Genomic DNA, 24828 nt, shown 5'->3' on the forward strand with positions numbered 1-24828 from the left:
TAGAGTTTTCGCAGAGGGGCGTGTCCGTGGCGGTATGACAAACCTCAACGCTTCGCCATGGAACAGGAAGTCCTTATAACTCAACCACACAATGTCCGATCAGCCTGAAACTTCACATGGTTGATAAACGTCATCTCTTGAACACATCCACATAACAATACTGAAGAGGGCGTGGCAAAATGACTCGACAGCGCCACCTAGAAAAATTCAACGGACGAGCCCTCGAGCTACGAATCACGCACATGCACGAAAATGGGCACACACCTTAAACATGCCAAAACATACGAAAAAGTCTCTTGGAGCCATATCTCAAACCTAACAGGAAGTCAGATATTATTAACTTCCTGCGGCGAAAAAGTGCCAATTTTGCCATTTTCAGGCGTTGTATTTTAACGAACTCCTCCAAGGGATTTTATCCGATCGACACCAAAATTGGGTTTTATCATCTAAAGGCCTTGGCGATGTTAAATTGCGAAGCTTTAGAGTTTTTATCGATGGGCGTGTCGTGGCGGCCTCGCAAACTTTGATGATTCGCCACAAAACAGGAAGTCGTTATAACTCAGGCATGCAATATTCGATCTGCCTCAAAATTCACACATTTAATAACAGTCCTGACCTGAACACGTTTACATAGCAATATCCAGATACAGTTACAGCGCCACCTGCTGGCCACAGGAAATGACATGTTTGACATTGTAACAAACTCCTTCCACAAACTTTCCTGTATCAGCACCAAAATAGAGTGGTGTCATCTGAAAGCTCTAGCGATGATATATTGTGAAGATCTAGAGTTTTTGTAGAGGGGCGTGTCTGTGGTGGAATGACAAACCTCAACGCTTCGCCATGGAACAGGAAGTACTTATAACTCGACCACACAATGTCTGATCTGCCTGAAACTTCACATGGTTGATGAAAGTCCTCTCCTAAGCACATCTACATAATAATATTGAGTCAGTCATAACGCCACCTGCTGGCAGAAGGAAGTTTGGCTTGTAACTCGGGCACACGTTGTCAGATCTGCCTAAAATGTCAAATGATTGATGAAAGTCCTCTCCTGAGCACATTTACATAATAATATTGAGTCTTTAAAAGCGCCACCTGCTGGCAGAATGTAGTTTGTCTTATAACACAATCTCCACACAATCTCTGATCAGCCTGAAACTTCACATGGTTGATAAAAGTCCGCTCCTGAACACATCCACATAACAATATTGAGTCAGTCATAACGCCACCTCCTGGCAGAAGGTAGTTTGGCTTATAACTCAGCCCCACAATGTCTGATTTGCCTGAAACTTTACATGGTTGTTTAAAATCCTCTCCTGAACACATGTACATAATAATATTGAGTCTGTCATAGCGCCACCTGCTGGCTACAAGAAGTTTGGCTTATAACTCAGCCACACAATGTCTGAACTGCTTAAAACTTCACATGGTTTATTAAATTCCTCTCCTGAAGACATCTACATACCAATATTGAGTCTGTCATAGCGACACCTGCTGGCAGAAGGCAATTTGGCTCATAATTCAACCACACAATGTCCGATCAGCCTGAAACTTCACATGGTGGATAAAAGTCCTTTCCTGAACACATCTACATAATAATATTGAGACACAGTTATAGCGCCACCTGCTGACAGGAGGAAGTTTGGCATAAATCTGTGATTTTCTCAGGTTCTTTATATATATCGCCATAAATTAATATTGTTCGATGTACTCTGTCATCCTGAGGCCACCGGGCGGTGGTGAGCCCGGGTGCGAGGTCCCTATCATCGCTGCTTGCAGCTTTAATTTGGTTTTGTTTTTCATTTCATTTCGTTTTGTTTAGTTTTTAATTTCATTTGGTTTCATTTTGATTTTTTTTGTTTAGTTTTTTGTTTCATTTCGTTTTTCGTTTAATTTTGTTTTATTTTTTTTCTTTTCGTTTAGTTTAGTTTCATCTTGTTTTTTGTTTCCTTTTGTTTTTTGTTTCATTTTATTTTTCTTTTTGTTTTGCTTCGTTTTTCCTTTCGTTTCATTTAGTTTTTTGTTTTATTTAGTTTAATTTTGTTTTTAAAGCCCAGATTTTATAACATGTAAACCTCACCCTGCATTTGAACATATCACAGAAGAGCTGAAGTCTCAGTCTGATATGTGTCCTCTTTGTTTTCAGGGAGAGTGTCTGCTGACGGTCCAGCTCTGTGAGGATGAGTGTGTTGAGGATGAGGATGATGTGGAGTTTTACCTGCTCTTTGCTGGATCCACACAGAGACATGTGTCCAGCACACTGAAGATCAGCCATGTCACGCTGCAGGCCGTCTGTCCAGGTCAGAAAATATCAATAACTGTATAGTTACAGTACAAAAATTGTATGTACAGTTATTAAACAAAACTGTAGTAGTGTTAATTATAAACAACAAATGTCTAGAATTAAAATGCGTTGAGTGAAAAAATAATCATGCTTTCACAATTTGTTCGTATACAGCAGTAATTGTTCAATAAATCTGACTTGTAAACTCAAGAGTTTACAAACCAAAACAAGGTCTACCAGCATTTCTAAAAGTCTTCATTTTTGAAGGTCAAATACTGTATTAGTGCAGGTGAAAGACATAAAGGTAGTCAAAGTTCTGCATTTAAATCTAAATCACATCAGTATAAACGCAGCCACACACAACGCATTCCACATACAGTATTTTATCAATGTTTGATGGTTGTCAAGAGTCTTCCTGGAAGCAGACGCTCATTACCTGCAGAGATCGACTCATTTACATTCCAGTCATGCCGGGATTCTTTTGGCAAGTTGTTGCCTTGCCCAATTATTCACCCGGCTGAAATTGCCCCAGTTACCAAAGGACAAGCTCTGGTGCTGGAGCTAATGTGAATGTCCCAGCACTGTTCTGGAGATTCATGTTCTGTGTTTACGTTCAGTGGCCCGTAATGGACAGGCACATTCTTGCTCCATGTAGGAATATGTGGAAAGAGGTGAGAGGAAATAAATTGAGAGTCTGTGAAAATATACACATTTTTTGTTATTAGGGTGTAATTAGAGTTGAGAGAGTCTGTAAACACAAGTGGAATGAATGGATCCAGTTTATATGACTTTAATATAGCTATGAACAAATACTGTTACTGAGGGGATTCTTTTCTCAATCAGGTTTAGTTTGTTATCAGGTTCTCAATATTATGTTTGTTTACCTTCGTTTGTTCTTTCGCTCTGTTGTTCTATCATTGTTTTGTGTTTTTCTCTTGTTTGTTTCTTTCATTTTTTGTTTTTCTTTTTTGTTTTGTTTATTAGGGACCGAGCACCGAAACGGTGCGTAGGCCCTATTGGAATTGCTCTGTTTATTAGGGACCGAGCACCGAAACGGTGCGTAGGCCCTATTGGAATTGCTCCGTTTATTATTATTATTATTATTATTATTATTATTATTATTATTATTATTATTCTCCTCCGGAATGAATCGCGATTTTGAGGGGCTAAACATGCCCGAAAACTCACGCAACTTTGCACACGCCTCAGAAGTGGCGAAAATTTACGTTTGTTAAGGGCTTCGGAAGTGGGCGTGGCAAAATGACTCGACAGCGCCACCTAGAAAAATTAAACGGACGAGCCCTCGATCCACGAATCACGCACATGCACGAAAATTGGCACACACCTCAAACATGCCAAAACATACGAAAAAGTCTCTTGGAGCCATATCTCAAACCCAACAGGAAGTCGGATATTTTTTACTTCCTGCGGCGAAAAAGTGGCGTTTTTGCCATTTCCAGGCGTTGTACTTTAACGAACTCCTCCTAGGGATTTTATCCGATCGACACCAAAATTGGGTTTTGATATCTAAAGGCCTTGGCGATGTTAAATTGCGAAGCTTTAGAGTTTTCGTCGATGGGCGTGTCCGTGGCGGCCTCGCAAACTTTGACGATTCGCCACAAAACAGGAAGTCGTTATAACTCAGGCATGCATTATCCGATCTGCCTCAAAATTCATACGCTTGATAAGCGTCCTGACCTGAACACGTTTACATGCCAATATCCAGATACAGTTACAGCGCCACCTGCTGGCCACAGGAAATGACATGATTTACGGAATTATAAACTCCTCCCACAAATTTTATCGTATCAACACCAAAATTGAGTGGTGTCATCTGAAAGCTCTAGCGATGATATATTGTAGAGATCTAGAGTTTTCGCAGAGGGGCGTGTCCGTGGCGGTATGACGAACCTCAACGCTTCGCCATTGACCAGGAAGGCTTTATAACTCAACCACACAATGTCTGCTCTGCCTGAAACTTCACATGGTTGATAAAAGTCCTCCCCTGAACACATCCCCATAACAATATTGAAGTGGGCGTGGCAAATAGACTCGACAGCGCCACCTACCATAATTAATCGGACGAGCCCCTGATATACGAATCACACACATGCACGAAAATTGGCACACACCTCAAACATGCCAAAACATAGGAAAAAGTCTCTTGGAGCCATATCTCAAACTCAACAGGAAGTCTGATATTTTTAACTTCCTGCTGTAAAAAAGTGGCGTTTTTGCCATTTTCAGGCATTGTATTTTAACAAACTCCTCCTAGGGATTTTATCCAATCAACACCAAAATTGGGTTTTGTCATCTTAAAGCCTTGGTGATGATAAATTGCGAAGCTTTAGAGTTTTCATCGATGGGCGTGTCCGTGGCGGCCTCGCAAACTTTGATGATTCGCCACAAAACAGGAAGTCGTTATGACTCAGGCATGCAATATTCGATCTGCCTCAAAATTCACACATTTAATAAGAGTCCTGACCTGAACAGGTTTACGTGCCGATATCCAGTTACAGTTATAGCGCCATCTGCTGGCCACAGGAAATGACATGTTTGACACTATAACAAACTCCTACCACAAACTTTCCCGTATCAGCACCAAAATAGAGTGGTGTCATCTGAAAGCTCTAGCGATGATATATTGTAAAGATCTAGAGTTTTTGCAGAGGGGCGTGTCTGTGGTGGCATGACAAACCTCAACGCTTCGCCATGGAACAGGAAGTCCTTATAACTCTACCACACAAAGTCCGATCTGCCTGAAACTTCACATGGTTGATGAAAGTCCTCTCCTGAGCACATCTACATAATAATATTGAGTCATAGTCATAGCGCCAACTGCTGGCAGAAGGAAGTTTGGCTTGTAACTCGGCCACACAATGTCAGATCTGCCTAAAATGTCACATGGTTGATGAAAGTCCTCTCCAAAACACATCTACATAATAATATTGAGTCAATCATAACGCCACCTGCTGGCAGACGGTAGTTTGGCTTATAACTCAGCCACACAATGTCCCATGTGCCTGAAACTTTACATGGTTGATAAGATTCCTCTCTGGAAGACATCTACATGCGAATCTTAAGTCACAGTTATAGCGCCACCTGCTGACAGATGGTAGTTTGCAGTATAACTCAACCACACAAAGTCCGATCTGGCTGAAACTTCACAAGTTTGATAAAAGTCCTCTCCTGAACACATCTACATAACAACATTGAGTCTGTCATAGCGCCACCTGCTGACAAAAGGCAGTTTGGCTTATAACTCAGCCAAACAATGTCCGATCTGCCTGAAACTTCACATGGTTGATAAGTTTCCTCTCCTGAAGACATCTACATGCCAATCGTGATTCACAGTTATAGCGCCACCTGCTGACAGGAGGAAATTTGGCATAAATCTGTTATTTTCTCAGATTTTTTTATTATATCGGCTTAAATTATTACTGTTCGCTGTTCTCTGTCATCCTGAGGCCACCGGGCGGCGGTGAGCCCGAGTGCGAGGTCCCTATCATCGCTGCTTGCAGCTTTAATTATTATTCTTCTTCTTCTTCTTCTTCTTCTTCCGCGGAATGAATCGCGGTTTTGAGGGGCTAAACATGCCCGAAAACTCACGCAACTTTGCACACGCCTCAGAAGTGGCGAAAATTTACATTTGTTATGGGCTTCGGAAGTGGGCGTGGCAAAATGACTCGACAGCGCCACCTAGAAAAATTAAACGGACGAGCCCCCGATATACGAATCACGCACATGCACGAAAATTGGCACACACCTCAAACACGCCAAAACATACGAAAAAGTCTCTTGGAGCCATATCTCAAACCCAACAGGAAGTCGGATATTTTTGACTTCCTGCGGCGAAAAAGTGGCATTTTTGCCATTTCCAGGCGTCGTATTTTAACGAACTCCTCCTAGGGATTTTATCCGATCGACACCAAAATCGGATTTTGTCATCTAAAGGCCTTGGCGATGTTAAATTGCGAAGCTTTAGAGTTTTCATCGATGGGCGTGTCCGTGGCGGCCTCTCAAACTTTGACGATTCGCCACAAAACAGGAAGTCGTTATAACTCAGGCATGCATTATCAGATCTGCCTCAAAATTCACACGCTTGATAAGCGTCCTGACCTGAACACGTTTACATGCCAATATCCAGATACAGTTACAGCGCCACCTGCTGGCCACAGGAAATGACATGATTTACGGAGTTATAAACTCCTCCCACAAATTTTATCGTATCAACACTAAAATTGAGTGGTGTTATCTGAAAGCTCTAGCGATGTTATATTGTGAAGATCTAGAGTTTTCGCAGAGGGGCGTGTCTGTGGCGGTATGACAAACCTCAACGCTTCGCCATGGAACAGGAAGTCCTTATAACACAACCACACAATGTCCGATCTGCCTGAAACTTCACATGGTTGATAAACGTCATCTCTGGAACACATCCACATAACAATATTGAAGTGGGCGTGGCAAAATGACTCGACAGCGCCACCTAGAAAAATTAAATGGACGAGCCCCCGATCTACGAATCATGCACATGCACAAAAATTGGCACACACCTCAAACATGGCAAAACATACGAAAAAGTCTCTTGGAGCCATATCTCAAACCCAACAGGAAGTCGGATATTTTTAACTTCCTGTGGCGAAAAAGTGGCATTTTTGCCATTTCCAGGCGTCGTATTTTAACGAACTCCTCCTAGGGATTTTATCCGATCGACACCAAAATCGGATTTTGTCATCTAAAGGCCTTGGCGATGTTAAATTGCGAAGCTTTAGAGTTTTCATCGATGGGCGTGTCCGTGGCGGCCTCTCAAACTTTGACGATTCGCCACAAAACAGGAAGTCGTTATAACTCAGGCATGCATTATCAGATCTGCCTCAAAATTCACACGCTTGATAAGCGTCCTGACCTGAACACGTTTACATGCCAATATCCAGATACAGTTACAGCGCCACCTGCTGGCCACAGGAAATGACATGATTTACGGAGTTATAAACTCCTCCCACAAATTTTATCGTATCAACACTAAAATTGAGTGGTGTTATCTGAAAGCTCTAGCGATGTTATATTGTGAAGATCTAGAGTTTTCGCAGAGGGGCGTGTCTGTGGCGGTATGACAAACCTCAACGCTTCGCCATGGAACAGGAAGTCCTTATAACACAACCACACAATGTCCGATCTGCCTGAAACTTCACATGGTTGATAAACGTCATCTCTGGAACACATCCACATAACAATATTGAAGTGGGCGTGGCAAAATGACTCGACAGCGCCACCTAGAAAAATTAAATGGACGAGCCCCCGATCTACGAATCATGCACATGCACAAAAATTGGCACACACCTCAAACATGGCAAAACATACGAAAAAGTCTCTTGGAGCCATATCTCAAACCCAACAGGAAGTCGGATATTTTTAACTTCCTGTGGCGAAAAAGTGGCGCTTTTGCCATTTTCAGGCGTTGTATTTTAACGAACTCCTCCTAGGGATTTTATCTGATAAACACCAAAATTGGGTTTTGTCATCATAAAGCCTTGGTGATGTTAAATTGCGAAGCTTTAGAGTTTTCGTCGATGGGCGTGTCCGTGGCGGCCTCGCAAACTTTGATGATTCGCCACAAAACAGGAAGTCTTTATAACTCAGGGATGCAATATTCGATCTGCCTCAAAATTCACACATTTAATAAGAGTCCTGACCTGATCAGGTTTACGTGCCGATATCCAGTTACAGTTATAGCGCCACCTAATGGCCACAGGAAATGACATGTTTGACACTGTAACAAACTCCTCCCACAAACTCTCCCCTATCAGCACCAAAATAGAGTGGTGTCATCTGAAAGCTCTAGCGATGATATATTGTGAAGATCTAGAGTTTTTGCAGAGGGGTGTGTCTGTGGTGGCATGACAAACCTCAACGCTTCGCCATGGAACAGGAATTTCTTATAACTCAACCACACAATGTCTGATCTGCCTGAAACTTCACATGATTGATAAAAGTCCTCTCCTGAACACATCCACATAACAATATTGAGTCAGTCATAGCGCCACCTGCTGACAGAAGGTAGTTTGGCTTGTAACTCTGCCACACAATGTCTGATCTGCCTGAAACTTCACATGGTTGATGAAAGTCCTCTCTTGAGCACATCTACATAGTAATATTGAGTCAGAGTCATAGCGCCACCTGCTGGCAGAAGGAATTTTGGCTTGTAACTCGGCCACACAATGTCCGATCTGCCTAAAATGTCACATGGTTGATGAAAGTCCTCTCCTAAACACATCTACATAATAATATTGAGTCTTTCATAGCGCCACCTGCTGGCAGAATGTAGTTTGTCTTAAAACACAATCTCCACACAATCTATGATCTGCCTGAAACTTCACATGGTTGATAAAAGTCCGCTCCTGAACACATCCACATAACAATATTGCGTCAGTCATAACGCCACCTGCTGGCAGAAGGTAGTTTGGCTTATAATTCAGCCACACAATGTCCCATGTGCCTGAAACTTCACATGGTTGATAAGATTCCTCTCCTGAAGACATCTACATGCCAATCTTAAGTCACAGTTATAGCGCCACCTGCTGACAGGAGGAAGTTTGGCATAAATCTGTGATTTTCTTAGATTTTTTTTATATATTGGCTTAAATTATTATTGTTCGCTGTTCTCTGTCATCGTAAGGTCACCGGGCGGCGGTGAGCCCGGGTGCGAGGTCCCTATCATCGCTGCTTGCAGCTTTAATTAGGGACCGAGCACCGAACGGTGCAAGGCCCTATTGGAATTGCTCCGTTTATTATTAGGGACCGAGCACCGAACGGTGCAAGGCCCTATTGGAATTGCTCCGTTTATTATTATTATTATTATTATTATTCTCGTCCGGAATGAATCGCGGTTTTGAGGGGCTAAACATGCCTGAAAACTCACGCAACTTTGCACACGCCTCAGAAGTGGTGAAAATTTACGTTTATTATGGGCTTCGGAAGTGGGCGTGGCAAAATGACTCGACAGCGCCACCTAGAAAAATTAAACGGACGAGCCCCCGATCCACGAATCACGCACATGCACGAAAATTGGCACACACCTCAAACATGCCAAAACATACGAAAAAGTCTCTTGGAGCCATATCTCAAACCCAACAGGAAGTCGGATATTTTGTACTTCCTGCAGCGAAAAAGTGGCGATTTTGCCATTTTCAGGCGTTGTATTTTAACGAACTCCTCCTAGGGATTTTATCCGATCGACACCAAAATTGGGTTTTGTCATCTAAAGGCCTTGGCGATGTTAAATTGCGAAGCTTTAGAGTTTTCGTCGATGGGCGTGTCCGTGGCGGCCTCTCAAACTTTGACGATTCGCCACAAAACAGGAAGTCGTTATAACTCAGGCATGCATTATCCGATCTGCCTTAAATTTCACACGTTTAATAAGAGTCCTGACCTGAACACGTTTACATGCCCATATCCAGATATACTTATAGCGCCACCTGCTGGCCACAGGAAATGACATGTTTTACACTGTAACAAACTCCTCCCACAAATTTTTTCGTATCAGCACCAAATTTGAGTGGCGTCATCTGAAAGCTCTAGCGGTGATATATTGTGAAGATCTAGAGTTTTTGCAGAGGGGCGTGTCCGTGGCGGCATGACAAACCTCAACGCTTCGCAATGGAACAGGAAGTCCTCATAACTCAACCACACAATGTCCGATCTGCCTGAAACTTCACATGCTTGATAAACGTTCTCTCCTGAACACATCCACATAACAATATTGAAGTGGGCGTGGCAAAATGACTCGACAGCGCCACCTATAAAAATTAAACGGACGAGCCCCTGATCTACGAATCACGCACATGCGCGAAAATTGGCACACACCTCAAACACGCCAAAACATACGAAAAAGTCTCTTGGAGCCATATCTCAAACCCAACAGGAAGTCGGATATTTTTAACTTCCTGCTGCAAATAAGTGGCATTTTTGCCATTTCCAGGCTTTGTATCTTAACGAACTCCTCCTAGGGATTTTATGCTATCGACACCAAAATTAGGTTTTGTCATCTAAAGGCCTTGGCGATGTTAAATTGCGGAGCTTAATAATTTTTGTCAATGGGCGTGTCCGTGGCGGCCCCGCAAACTTTGACAATTCGCCACGAAACCGGAAGTCATTATAACTTAGGCATGCATTATCCGATCTGCCTCAAAATTCACACGTTTAATAAGAGTCCAGACCAGAACACGTTTACATGCCATTATCCAGATACAGTTATAGCGCCACCTGCTGGCCACAGGAAATGTCATGATTTACAGAGTAATAAACTCCTCCCACAAATTGTTTCATATCAGCACCAAATTTGGTTGGTTGTTATCTGAAAGCTTAAGCGATGATATATTGTCAAGATCTAGAAGTTTTGCAGAGGGCCGTGTCCGTGGCGGCATGACAAACCTCAACGCTTCGCCACGGAACAGGAAGTCCTTATATCTCAACTACACAATGTCTGATCTGCCTGAAACTTCACATGGTTGATAAGATTCCTCTAGTGAAGGCATCTACATGCCAATCTTGAGCCACAGTTATAGCGCCACCTGCTGACAGGAGGAAGTTTGGCATAAATGTGTGATTTTCTCAGGTTCTTTATGTAAATCGGCTTAAATTATTATTGTTCGCTGTTCTCTGTCATCCTGAGGCCAGTGGGCGGCGGTGAGCCCGGGTGCGAGGTCCCTATCATCGCTGCTTGCAGCTTTAATTATTATTATTATTATTCTTTTCCGGAATGAATCGCGATTTTAAGGGGCTAAACATGCCCGAAAACTCACGAAACTTTGCACACGCCTCAGAAGTGGCGAAAATTTACGTTTATTATGGGTCTCGGAAGTGGGTGTGGCAAAATGACTCGACAGCGCCACCTAGAAAAATTAAACGGACGAGCCCCCGATCCACGAATCACGCACATGCACGAAAATTGGCACACACCTCAAACATGCCAAAATATACGAAAAAGTCTCTTGGAGCCATATGTCAAACCCAACAGGAAGTCAGATATTTTTAACTTCCTGCGGCGAAAAAGTGGCATTTTTGCCATTTTCAGGCGTTGTATTTTAACGAACTCCTCCTAGGGATTTTATCCGATCGACACCAAAATTGGGTTTTATCATCTAAAGGCATGGGCGATGTTAAATTGCGAAGCTTTAGAGTTTTCGTCGATGGGCGTGTCTGTGGCGGCCTCGCAAACTTTGACAATTCGCCACAAAACAGGAAGTCGTTATAACTCAGGCATGCATTATCCGATCTGCCTCAAAATTCACACGCTTGATAAGAGTCCTGACCTGAACACGTTTACATGCCAATATCCAGATACAGTTATAGCGCCACCTGCTGGCCACAGGAAATGACATGATTTTAAAGAGTCACAAACTCCTCCCACAAATTTTATCATATCAGCACCAAAATTTGGTGGTGTTATCTGAAAGCTCTAGCGATGTTATATTGTGAAGATCTAGAGTTTTCGGAGAATGGCCTGTCCGTGGCGGCATGACAAACCTCAACGCTTCGCCATGGAACAGGAAGTCCTTATAACTCAACCACACAAAGTCCGATCTGCCTGAAACTTCACATAGTTGATACAAGTCCTCTCCTGAACACATCCCCATAACAATATTGAAGTGGGCGTGGCAAAATGACTCTACAGCGCCACCTATAAAAATTAAACGGAAGAGCCCCTGATCTACGAATCATGCACATGCACGAAAACTGGCACACACCTCAAACACGTCAAAACATACAAAAAAGTCTCTTGGAGCCATAACTCAAACCCAACAGGAAGTCGGATATTTTTAACTTCCTGCGGCAAATAAGTGGTATTTTTGCCATTTCCAGGCGTTGTATCTTAACGAACTCCTCCAAGGCATTTTATCCGATCGACACCAAAATTGGGTTTTGTCATCTAAAGGCCTTGGCGATGTTAAATTGCGAAGCTTTAGAGGTTTTGTCGATGGGCGTGTCTGTGGCGGCCTCGCAAACTTTGATTCGCCACAAAACCGGAAGTCATTATATCTCAGGCATGCATTATCCGATCTGCCTCAAAATTCACATGTTTAATATAAGTCCAGACCAGAACATGCCAAAATCCAGTTGCAGTTATAGCGCCACCTGCTGGCCACAGGAAATGTCATGATTTACAGAGTAATAAACTCATCCCACAAATTTTTTCGTGTCAGCACCAAATTTGGTTGGTTGTTATCTGAAAGCTTTAGCGATGATATATTGTGAAGATCTAGAGTTTTCGCAGAGGGGCGTGTTTGTGGTGGCATGACAAACCTCAACGCTTCGCCATGAAACATGAAGTCCTTAAAACTTAACCACACAAATTCCGATCAGCCTGAAACTTCACATGGTTAATTAAATTCCTCTCCTGAATACATATAAAAATTAAACGGACGAGCCCCCGATCTACAAATCACGCACATGCACAAAAATTGGCACACACCTCAAACATGCCAAAACATATGAAAAAGTCTCTTGGAGCCATATCTCAAACTCAACAGGAAGTCGGATATTTTTAACTTCCTGCGGCTAAAAAGTGGCTCTTTTGCCATTTCTAGGCGTTGTATTTTAACGAACTCCTCCTAGGGATTTTATCTGATTGACACCAAAATTGGGTTTTGCCATCTTAAAGCCTTGGTGATGTTAAATTGCAAAGCTTTAGAGTTTTCATCGATGGCTGTGTCCGTGGCAGCCTCGCAAACGTTGATGATTCGCCACAAAACAGGAAGTCGTTATAACTCAGGCATGCATCATTCGATCTGCCTCAAAATTCACACATTTAATAACAGTCCTGACCTGAACAGGTTTACGTGCCGATATCCAGTTACAGTTATAGCGCCACCTGCTGGCTACAGGAAATGACATGTTTGACACTGTAACAAACTCCTTCCACAAACTTTCCCGTATCAGCACCAAAATAGAGTGGTGTCATCTGAAAGCTCTAGCGATGATATATTGTGAAGATCTAGAGTTTTTGCAGAGGGGCGTGTCTGTGGTGGCATGACAAACCTCAACGCTTCGCCATGGAACAGGAAGTTATTATAACTCAACCACACAATGTCTGATCTGCCTAAAACTTCACATGATTGATAAAAGTCCTCTCCTGAACACATCTACATAACAATATTGAGTCAGTCATAGCGCCACCTGCTGGCAGAAGGTAGATTGGCTTATAACTCAACCACACAAACTCCGATCTGCCTGAAACATCACAAGGTTAATAAAAGTCACCCCCTGAACACATCTACATAACAACATTGAGTCTGTCTTAGCGCCACCTGCTGACAAAAGGCAGTTTGGCTCATAACTCAGCCAAACAATGTCCGATCTGCCTAAAACTTCACATGGTTGATAAGTTTCCTCTCCTGAAGACATCTACATGCCAATCATGAGTCACAGTTATAGCGCCACTTGCTGACAGGAGGAAGTTTGGCATAGATCTGTGATTTTCTCAGATATTTTTAATAAATCGGCTTAAATTATTACTGTTCGCTGTTCTCTGTCATCCTGATGCCACCGGGCGGCGGTGAGCCCGGGTGCGAGGTCCCTATCATCGCTGCTTGCAGCTTTAATTATTATTCTTCTTCTTCTTCTTCTTCTTCTTCCGCGGAATGAATCGCGGTTTTGAGGGGCTAAACATGCCCGAAAACTCACGAAACTTTGCACACGCCTCAGAAGTGGCGAAAATTTACGTTTGTTATGGGCTTCGGAAGTGGGCGTGGCAAAATGACTCGACAGCGCCACCTAGAAAAATTAAACGGACGAGCCCCCGATATACGAATCACGCACATGCATGAAAATTGGCACACACCTCAAACATGCCAAAACATACGAAAAAGTCTCTTGGAGCCATATCTCAAACCCAACAGGAAGTCGGATATTTTTAACTTCCTGCGGCGAAAAAGTGGCGTTTTTGCCATTTCCAGGCGTTGTATCTTAACGAACTCCTCCTAGGGATTTTATCCGATCAACACCAAAATTGGGTTTTGTCATCTAAAGGCCTTGGCGATGTTAAATTGCGAAGCTTTAGAGTTTTCATCGATGGGCGTGTCCGTGGCGGCCTCGCAAACTTTGACGATTCGCCACAAAAGAGGAAGTCGTTATAACTCAGGCATGCATTATCAGATCTGCCTCAAAATCCACACGCTTGATAAGCGTCCTGACCTGAACACGTTTACATGCCAATATCCAGATACAGTTACAGCGCCACCTGCTGGCCACAGGAAATTACATGATTTACGGAGTTATAAACTCCTCCCACAAATTTTATCGTATCAGCACCAAAATTGAGTGGTGTCATCTGAAAGCTCTAGCGATGATATATTGTGAAGATCTAGAGTTTTCGCTGAGGGGTGTGTCCGTGGCGGTATGACAAACCTCAACGCTTCGCCATGGAAAAGGAAGTCCTTATAACACAACCACACAATGTCCGATCTGCCTGAAACTTCACATGGTTGATAAACGTCATCTCTTGAACACATCCACATAACAATATTGAAGTGGGCGTGGCAAAATGACTCGACAGCGCCACCTAGAAAAATTAAACGGACGAGCCCCCGATCTACGAATCACGCACATGCACAAAAATTGGCACACACCTCAAACATGGCAAAACATGCGAAAAAGTCTCTTGGAGCCATATCTCAAACCCAACAGGAAGTCGGATATTTTTAACTTCCTGTGGCGAAAAAGTGGCGCTTTTGCCATTTTCAGACGTTGTATTTTAACGAACTCCTCCTAGGAATTTTATCTGATAAACACCAAAATTGGGTTTTGTCATCTTAAAGCCTTGGTGATGTTAAATTGCGAAGCTTTAGAGTTTTCATCGATGGGCGTGTCCGTGGCGGCCTCGCAAACTTTGATGATTCGCCACAAAACAGGAAGTCTTTATAACTCTGGCATGCAATATTCGATCTGCCTCAAAATTCACACATTTAATAACAGTCCTGACCTGAACAGGTTTACATGCCGATATCTAGTTACAGTTATAGCGCCACCTGCTGGCCACAGGAAATGACATGTTTGACACTATAACAAACTCCTTCCACAAACTTTCCCGTTTCAGCACCAAAATAGAGTGGTGTCACCGAAAGCTTTAGCGATGATATATTGTGAAGATCTAGAGTTTTTGCAGAAGGGCGTGTCTGTGGTGGCATGACAAACCTCAACGCTTCGCCATGGAACAGGAATTTCTTATAACTCAACCACACAATGTCCGATCTGCCTGAAACTTCACATGATTGATAAAAGTACTCTCCTGAACATATCTACATAACAATATTGAGTCAGTCATAGCGCCACCTGCTGGCAGAAGGTAGATTGGCTTGTAACTCGGCCACACGATCTCTGATCTGCCTGAAACTTCACATGATTGATAAAAGTCCTCTCCTGAACACATCCATATAACAATATTGAGTCAGTCATGGCGCCACCTGCTGGCAGAAGATAGTTTGGCTTATAACTCAGCCACACAAAGTCTGACCAGAGTAAAAATTTACATGGTTGATTAAAATCCTCTTCTGAAGACATCTATATGCCAATATCGAGTCACAGTCATAGCGCCACCTGCTGGCAAAAGGAAATTACATATGACTCAGCCAAACAATGCCGATCTGGCTAAAAATTCACATGGTTGATAAGATTCCTCTACTTAAGGCATCTACATGCAAATCTTGAGTCACAGTCATAGCGCCACCTGCTGACAAGAGGAAGTTTGGCATGAATGTGTGATTTTTCTCAGATTCTTTATATAAATCGGCTTAAATTATTATTGTTCGCTGTTCTCTGTCATCCTGAGGCCACCGGGCGGCGGTGAGCCCGGGTGCGAGGTCCCTATCATCGCTGCTTGCAGCTTTAATTATTCTTCTTCTTCTTCTTCTTCTTCTTCCGCGGAATGAATCGCGGTTTTGAGGGGCTAAACATGCCCGAAAACTCACGAAACTTCGCACACGCCTCAGAAGTGGTGAAAATTTACGTTTATTATGGGTCTCGGAAAGGCGTGTGGCAAAATGACTCGACAGCGCCACCTAGAAAATTTAAACTGACGAGCCCCCGATCCACGAATCACGCAAATGCACGAAAATTGGCACACACCTCAAACACGCCAAAACATACGAAAAAGTCTCTTGGAGCCATATCTCAAACCCAACAGGAAGTCGGATATTTTTAACTTCCTGCGGCGAAAAAGTGTCATTTTTGCCATTTCTAGCCGTTGTATTTTAACGAACTCCTCCTAGAGATTTTATCCGATTGACACCAAAATTGGGTTTTGTCATCTAAAGGCCTTGGCGATGTTAAATTGCGAAGCTTTAGAGTTTTCGTCGATGGGCGTGTCCGTGGCGGCCTCGCAAACTTTAACGATTCGCCACAAAACAGGAAGTCGTTATAACTCAGGCATGCATTATCCGATCTGCCTCAAAATTCACACGTTTGATAAGAGTCCTGACCTGAACAAGTTTACATGCCGATATCCAGATACAGTTATAGTGCCACCTGCTGGCCACAGGAAATGACATGTTTTACATCGTAACAAACTCCTCCCACAAATTTTTTCGTATCAGCACCAAATTTGGGTTGTGTTATCTGAAAGCTCTAGCGATGATATATTGTGAAGATCTAGAGTTTTCGGAGAGGGGCGTGTCCGTGGCGGCATGACAAACCTCAACGCTTCGCCATGGAACAGGAAGTCCTTATATCTCAAGCACACAATGTCCGATCTGCCTGAAACTTCACATGGTTGATAAAAGTCCTCTCCTGAACACATCCTCATAACAATAATGAAATGGGTGTGGCAAAATGACTCGACAGCGCCACCTATAAAAATTAAACGGACGAGCCCCTGATCTACGAATCACGCACATGCATGAAAATTGGCACACACCTTAAACACGCCAAAACATACGAAAAAGTCTCTTGGAGCCATATCTCAAACCAAACAGGAAGTCGGATATTTTTAACTTCCTGCGGCAAATAAGTGGCATTTTTGCCATTTCCAGGCTTTGTATCTTAACGAACTCCTCCTAGGGATTTTATCCTATCGACACCAAAATTGGGTTTTGTCATCTAAAGGCCTTGGCGATGTTAAATTGCGAAGCTTTAGAGTTTTCGTTGATGGGCGTGTCCGTGGCGGCCTCGCAAACTTTGACGATTTGCCACAAAACCGGAAGTCATTATAACTCAGGCATGCATTATCCGATCTGCCTCAAAATTCACATGTTTAATATAAGTCCAGACCAGAACAAGTTTACATGCCGATATCCAGATACAGTTATAGCGCCACCCGCTGGCCACAGAAAATGTCATGATTTACAAAGTAATAAACTCATCCCACAAATTTTTTCATATCAGCGCCAAATTTGGGTGGTTGTGTATCTGAAAGCTCAAGCGATGATATATTGTGAAGATCTAGAGTTTTCGCAGAGGGGCGTGTCTGTGGTGGCATGACAAACCTCAACGCTTCGCCATGAAAAAGGAAGTCCTTATAACTCAACCACACAATGTCTGATATGCCTGAAACTTCACAGGATTGATAAAAGTCCTCTCCTGAAGACATCTACATGCCAATATTGAGTCACAGTCATAGCGCCACCTGCTGGCAGAAGGTAGTTTGGCTCATAACTCAGCCACACAATGTCCGATCTGCCTGAAAGTTCACATGGTTGATAAAAGTCTTCTCCTGAACATATCTACATAACAATATTGAGTCAGTTATAGCGCCACCTGCTGGCAGAAGGTAGTTTGTATTATAACTCAGCCAAACAATGTCAGAACTGCTTGAAACTTCACATGGTTGATAAAATTATTCTCCTAAAGACATCTACATGACAATACTGAGTCACAGTCATAGCGCCACCTGCTGATAGGAGGAAGTTTGGCATAAATCTGTGGATTTTTAAAGTTTTTTATATATATCGGCTTAAATTGTTATTGTTCACTGTTCTCTGTCATCCTGAGGCCACCGGGCGGCGGTGAGCCCGGGTGCGAGGTCCCTATCATCGCTGCTTGCAGCTTTAATTTATGTTGTTCTTTTTTTCGTTTTCTTTTTTTAATTTTCTCTTTCGTTCATTCTTTTATTTTTGTTTATTCTTTTCTTTCTTTCTTTCTTTCTTTCTTTTATTTTCTCTTGTTTTTTCTTTCATTCATTCGTTCTTTCTTTCATTTTTCTTTTTTCTTTCTGTTGTTACTCTTTCTTTCTTTTTTTACTTGTTCATACTCGTTTTCTCTTTTGTTTTGTCTTTCATTTTTGTTTTCTCTTATTCATTCTTTTTTATTTACTTATTTGTTCTTTTGTTTACTTGTTCGTTCATTCTTTCTTTCGTTTATTCTCTTATTTTTGTTCGTTCGTTCTTTCGTTCGTTCTCTTATTTTTCTTTCTTTTGTTTACACGTTCGTTCTTTTGTCTTTTGTTGTTCATTCATGCTTTCTTCTTTCATCTGTTCTTTCTTTTGCTCATTCTCTTATTTTTGTTTGTTCTTTTGTTTGCTTTCTTATTTTCTTTCTTTGTTTTGTTTACTCATTTATTCGTTCATTCTCTTATTTGCGTTTGTTCTTTCTTTCATTCATTCTCTTATTTTTCTTTCTTCCTTTTTTCTTTCTTTTGTTTTTTTTGTTCTTTCTTTTTTTGTGAGGTAGTTGTTTGAAATGTATACAGTTGAAGTCGGAATTATTAACCCCCCTAAATTATAAGCCCCCCTGTTTATTTTTTCCCCAATTTCTCTTTAACGGAGAAGATTTTTTCAATCATAATAGTTTTAATAACTAATTTCTAATAACTGATTTATTTTATTTTTGTCATGATGACAGTAAATAATATTTTACTAGATATTTTTGAAGACAATTCTATGCAGCTTAAAGTGACATTTAAGTGCTTAACCAGGTTAATTAGGTTAACTAGGCAGGTTAGGATAAAAAAGGGGCTAATAATTTTGTCCTTAAAATGGTTTTTAAAAAATTAAAAACTGCTTTTATTCTAGCCGTAATAAAACATATAAGACTTTCCCCAGAAGAAAGAATATTATCAGACATACTGTGAAAATTTCCTTGCTCTGTTAAGCATCAATTGGGAAATATTTAAAAAAGAAAAGAAATAAAAGGGGGGCTAAAAAATCTGTCTTCAACTGTATAGTTTTGTGTAACTTCATTATTATTGTTTTTAATTTAATTATTTGCTGCTTGTTTTATCATTTTTTTTATTTTAGTATTCATGTCTAAATATCACTGAGATTATTTTTTTTTAAATTTTGTATTTAAAAGAGCCAAAAAAACAACAACACCACGCTCCTCCATATGTAATCTACCCAGCAACTGAGGAAATGGTAGGCGTTATTTGATTCTTCAGCTCGCTCTGCAGCACATTTAGTGTTGTGGACGCCAGCGCAGACGTTTGGCAGCACTTCTGTAATCTCAGCGCTGTTCATCTTTTCAGCAGTGCATTAACAGCACATGAAGTATGACTCAGGTGCACTACAGTCTCACTGCTGGAGGTCCAAACTTCTGCTCGGACACAAACATTTGCCAACTTAAAGGATTTTATCTCCAAAAAATGGTTTGAAAGCTTTAGACGTCCTGCTGAGACGTTTTGTTGAAACAAATATAAGGATTTTTTTTTGCCTATGCAGTGTGTTTTGACATCTCATAACTGTAGTGAAGCAACACAGGCCTCCTGGCAGAGCTGTAATTATTTGTGAATGTTTATATTATAGGATGTCACCTTGACTCGGACTGTTTCCTAGTTGGAATTTAGTACAGGGATATTTCTCAGTAATTATATACATCATATCATATCTTAATTATTTTTAATTTGGTGTTTTTTATTTATTATTATTAATATTATTTGCTTTTTAAATGTTGTTTTGGTTTAATTTGCAGTGTTTTAATTGATCTTTTTTATTTTGTTTGTTTGTAATGTAGTTTATAAATTTAGCTACTTTGGTATTTGTTTTTGTTTGTTCTTTGTTGTGTATTTAGTAGTCTTGTGTTTGTTTTTGTTTGTGGTTTTTCTTAATTGTTTTAATTTAGTTGATCTGTTTTTTTTGAAATTGTAATGATTGTAGCCATGTAGTTTTTTTTTTTCAACTAATTTCCATTTGTTTCATTATTAAGTTTGTTGTTTGCTTTTAACTTTACTGTACATTTGATTTGTTTTTAATTGTTTTAATTTGTTTGATTCTTTTTTTTCAGCTTGAAATTTTGTAAATTTATCTAAGTATTAACAAAAGGTTAATAAAAAAAGCATTTTGGACGTAAGTAAAGGGGTCATGTTCTTTCTAGTTATGAGAAAAACAATCGAGTAATTGTATTCATCATATGTTTTAATTAATGAATAAATTGATTTATTTAATAATTTGTTTGTATGGTTATATATTTGATTTTTTTTTAAGTATTAGTTGTATATACATATATACACACATGCATGTATACAACAGTTCTGTCTGGTTCTCGAATCGTATTAGCTGATAGCCGTGAGATATTAAAGCAATGTCAGCAGTCGTCCAGCCTCTTCACTCTTGTGTATTATTCTGCCCACACTAGGACTAAAGAGGGACTAAACAACTAGTCAGTTTGACAAATATTGCTGCTGTTGGACAACATAATGTATTTTTGAGGCTTTTTAGATGGGAATGTAGTTGTTTATATTGCAAATATGCAGTTTATTTATAAGAATAGTGCCTATTTTAAATAGTTATAATAATAATAAGTCCTTAGGGAAGAAAAACATGGTAATTTTCAAACCACAGCTGAATATATCATTATAGAAAAGGTATGTGACATTCTTAGTCAATCTCTTTTTTTTGTATGTTGTAGTGCTGTATTTATACCATAGTAATCTGGTATTGTTTGCCTTGGCTTTTTTGGGGGTGGGGGGGGGGTGGGGGGGTGGTACTGTTGTGATCTCCCGATTGCAACAGAGAAATACTAGGGAGTCTGTAGACTGATGGCGTTCAGCCTTATAATCTTTGTCAACAAAATCAAAACAATTTTGTCATCACCTTATATAATAGTGTAATTTACATTACATTACATAGTATGCCAAAGATATATATATATATATATATATATATATATATATATATATATATATATATATATATATATATATATATATATACATACACATTATATAGTATGGCATTTTTTTAAATGCTAGCTATAAAGTGACGTTTGTGAAGTAGAAACTGTTTCTGCTTTTTATTTCTTTTTGTTCTTTTTTTTTTACTTTGCAATGATATTTTCTGTATATTGTTTTTGTTTATTTGTTTGCTTACTAAACATTTTTTTCATAATTTAGTAAATTAGGTAATTTTTGTTTGTTTTTTCATATTTATGTTTGTTTACCCTTTTTCTAAATATTTTATTTTTTTATATATCTTGAAATTTTGAGCTATTTAGTTTTTTGTTTCAAAAGATTCTTTGCTTCATAATTATTTATTTAATTTTGTGCTGTACTGTACATTTGTTTGTTTGTATTTTATTTACGTTTTTTTTGTTTTGTTTTTTGTACTTGCATAATGTAAGTAATTGCTTGCACAAACTGTTTCCCTTTTGGAGAAGAGTGCAGGAACATTTTTTAGTAACTATATCCATCTAATCTCTTTTTCAACTGCCAAAATGTTAAGCAAGATTTTTTTTTACTGTGTTAAATCAGTATGAAGATGATTTAATGGAGACCTCCCTGTTTGATATAAGACGAATGGATGTTAGACTTTTTGTCAGGAGTAAGTTTAGTCATAAATGATTTATCGTTGACAGTCGTGGAGATGTTAGTGGGTGGTATAAATATTTTTCATAGCCTGCAAGCTGTAGCAAGAATATTTTGACTTGAATACATTTCAGAAGTGCTTCATTTTCATACTTGTGTCCTAAAAGTGTATATTGAAAAGTTCAAATTCAAGTCACAATATTTCCTGCTTCTCAGATTCTCTGCTGCTCTCCACTTAATGCCAAGAAACATACTTTCTGTAGATATCTATTATTTAGAATGTTGTTTATTAATGAGGTGTTTACTATTTATAATTTATATTTTATCTATAATTTTATATCTATTTTATTATTATATAATATTATATTAAATAAATACATATTTATTACAGTGTTTTTCTTTAATTCTTTATTTTATGTATTTAATTAAAAAATGTCATTCAATTTTATGCAGTCATTTGTTTTGTTTTCTTATTGTTAATTTGTGTAAATTTTTATTTGTGTATATTTTTATTTGTGTTTATATATTTAAATAGTTTTTATCCATTTTGTTTCATTTACCTTTATTTATTTTTATTGATTTTAATATTCATTCTTTTATTTTGATCACTTGATTTCAATTATTTGTGTCTTAATGTTTTTGTTTTTTTCTTTTTGTTTGCGTGTTTTTGTTGCATTTAGTTTTTTTGTTTTGTTTTTTGCTTTAGTTTTTTGATGTTTTATGTTGTATTTTGTTTTTTGTTTTTGTGTTTGCGTTGTTTTTTGAGGTTTTGTGTTGTATGTTTTGTTTTGTTTTTATTTTTTGTTGCGCTTTCGTATTTTTTTTAGGTTTTGTGTTGTATTTTTGTTGTTTTGTATTTTGTGTTTCGTTATTATTTTGTGTTCTTTTTTTTATTGACTTTTGTTTTTAGCTTTGTCTTTTGTATTGTGTGTTTTTGCTTTGTTTTGTGTTTTTTCCTTGCTTAGTTTTTTGTTTGTTGTGTGTTGTGGGCCCATTCTTTTATTTTGATAACTTGATTTCAATTATTTGTGTCTTAATGTTTTTGTGTTTTTGTTTTTTTGTGTGTTTGCTTTGTTTTTTTGTTGTTTTTTTAGGTTTTTTGTTTGTTTTGTTTTGTATTTAGTTTTTTTGTTCTGTTTTTGCTTTGTTTTGTTTCTTTTAGGTTTTGTGTTGTAATTTTGTTATGCTATGTATTCGTTATTGTTTTGTGTTCTGTTTTTATTGCATTTAGTTTTTTTGTGTTGTGTGTTTTCCTTTGTTTTGTGTTGGGTTTTTTGTTTTGTTTTGTTTGTTGTGTTTTTTTGTTGTTGTTTTGTTTGTTTTTTTTGTTTTTGTTGTGTGTTGTGGTGTTTTGTATTTTTTTGTTTGTTGTTTAGTTTTTTCTGTTGTTTGTTATGTTTTGTAGTTTTGTCTGTTATTGCATTTTGTTTTTGTTGCTTTTTTTGTATGTTTTTAGTTTTGTATTTTGTGTTTAGTTTTTAGTTTTTTGCTTTTTTGCTTTTCTTTTTTATTTGTTGTGTTGTTTTGTTTAGTTTTTGTTGTTTGTTGTAGTGCTTTTTATAGTTGTGTTTTTTTTTTTTTTTTTTTTTTGCTTTTGTTGTTTTTGATGTGTTTGTTTGTGTGTTTTGGTGTTTTTTGTTTTGTCTCTTTTGCGGTTTTGTTGTTTTTTTTATTTTGTTTTTATTTCACCTGTAAATATACAAAAAATGTCATGATACTAAATGAAATTTCATTTGAACCAAACCATCACCTTTTTTTCCCCTGTGTTTGTCTCTGCTTACAGCTCATGATCGCAGTGAAACGGTACGGGTCACACTATGCCAGGCTCGTCCCGGCGGCTCAGTGGACCCAGTGTCCGAGGAGTGTTTCCAGTTTGTCCAGGACCTGGCTCTGGACATGGCCCAGTTCCTGGTAAATGCGGCGGGGAAAACAGAAGGAGCGCTGCTGCTGGACGAGTGTCAGATCCCACTGAAAGAGTGCGAGCGGCTGGACGATACTCTTGCTCTGGCTCTCCGGCATCTGCCTTTGCCTGCTGGATGGAGCGTTTTGGGCACAGATTTGGACACGGGCACTTGCACAGGCTCGGGCATCGGTGAGTTTGTTGTTTTTGAGGTTTTGCGCAATGGATTTTAGACATTGGTTGAAATGTGTGTTAGAGTAGGAAAGGAAATAGTTCTTCATTCTTATGGTTTTACTTGTAGTTGTTGGTTTTGAGACGGCATTTTAAATTTAAAAATGTGGTTAGTTGTAGGCGGCATTATACATTGGCATAGGGATGAGCTGAAAGGATAATATTTGGTGTTTTTGGCAATGCTTTCCTGGTCTAAATGCATTTTTTTTTATTCTTATCAAGAATATTTGTATACTACTACTACTAATTCTATTAATACTACTACTAATAATAAAATTGCTAAGTGTAAATTTAAATTAGTCTTAAATTGTGAAATATTGAATAAAAAATACATTAAAAACAAATATAATATTAATAATAATAATAATATTAATATTACAGAACCCTATGGCCTATATGACTCTGTATGAGACTAATCAAATTTGATTTGTTAAATTACTTAATAACTTCATACACCATGCATTTTAGCTATACACAGTATCAAACAGAAGAACTTTGAAGTTTTTATCTTGTGTCATTGTTTTATTGTGCCGCTGGCTGCCACCCAGACAGGAACTCGAAGGGGAACTGAAAATAAACATTCGGCAGTTGATTATGATAATCAACCTGAACAAAGCCAAACAAACTATGGAAACAAATGCTTAAAACGGTTGCCTGTTCCCTGATTGACCATAGTGGAAGTTG

At 39.3% G+C, this 24828-nt stretch overlaps 1 protein-coding gene across 50 annotated transcripts in view; it reads left to right on the forward strand.

Annotated features, from left to right (window-relative positions):
- Nucleotides 1-24828, forward strand: part of akap13 (A-kinase anchoring protein 13) — a 197600-nt gene that overhangs the window by 63088 nt on the left and 109684 nt on the right. For all 50 annotated transcript variants that reach the window (XM_009297839.5, XM_021470632.3, XM_021470634.3 and 47 more), the window contains exons 3-4: nt 2150-2303; nt 23797-24105. In XM_009297839.5, coding sequence (XP_009296114.1) covers nt 2150-2303; nt 23797-24105 — 463 coding nt within the window. The remainder of the gene's footprint in view (nt 1-2149; nt 2304-23796; nt 24106-24828) is intronic.

The sequence above is a fragment of the Danio rerio genome, chromosome 25, assembly GCF_049306965.1.
Source record: "Danio rerio strain Tuebingen ecotype United States chromosome 25, GRCz12tu, whole genome shotgun sequence".
In the NCBI taxonomy this organism is placed as follows: Eukaryota; Metazoa; Chordata; class Actinopteri; order Cypriniformes; family Danionidae; genus Danio; species Danio rerio.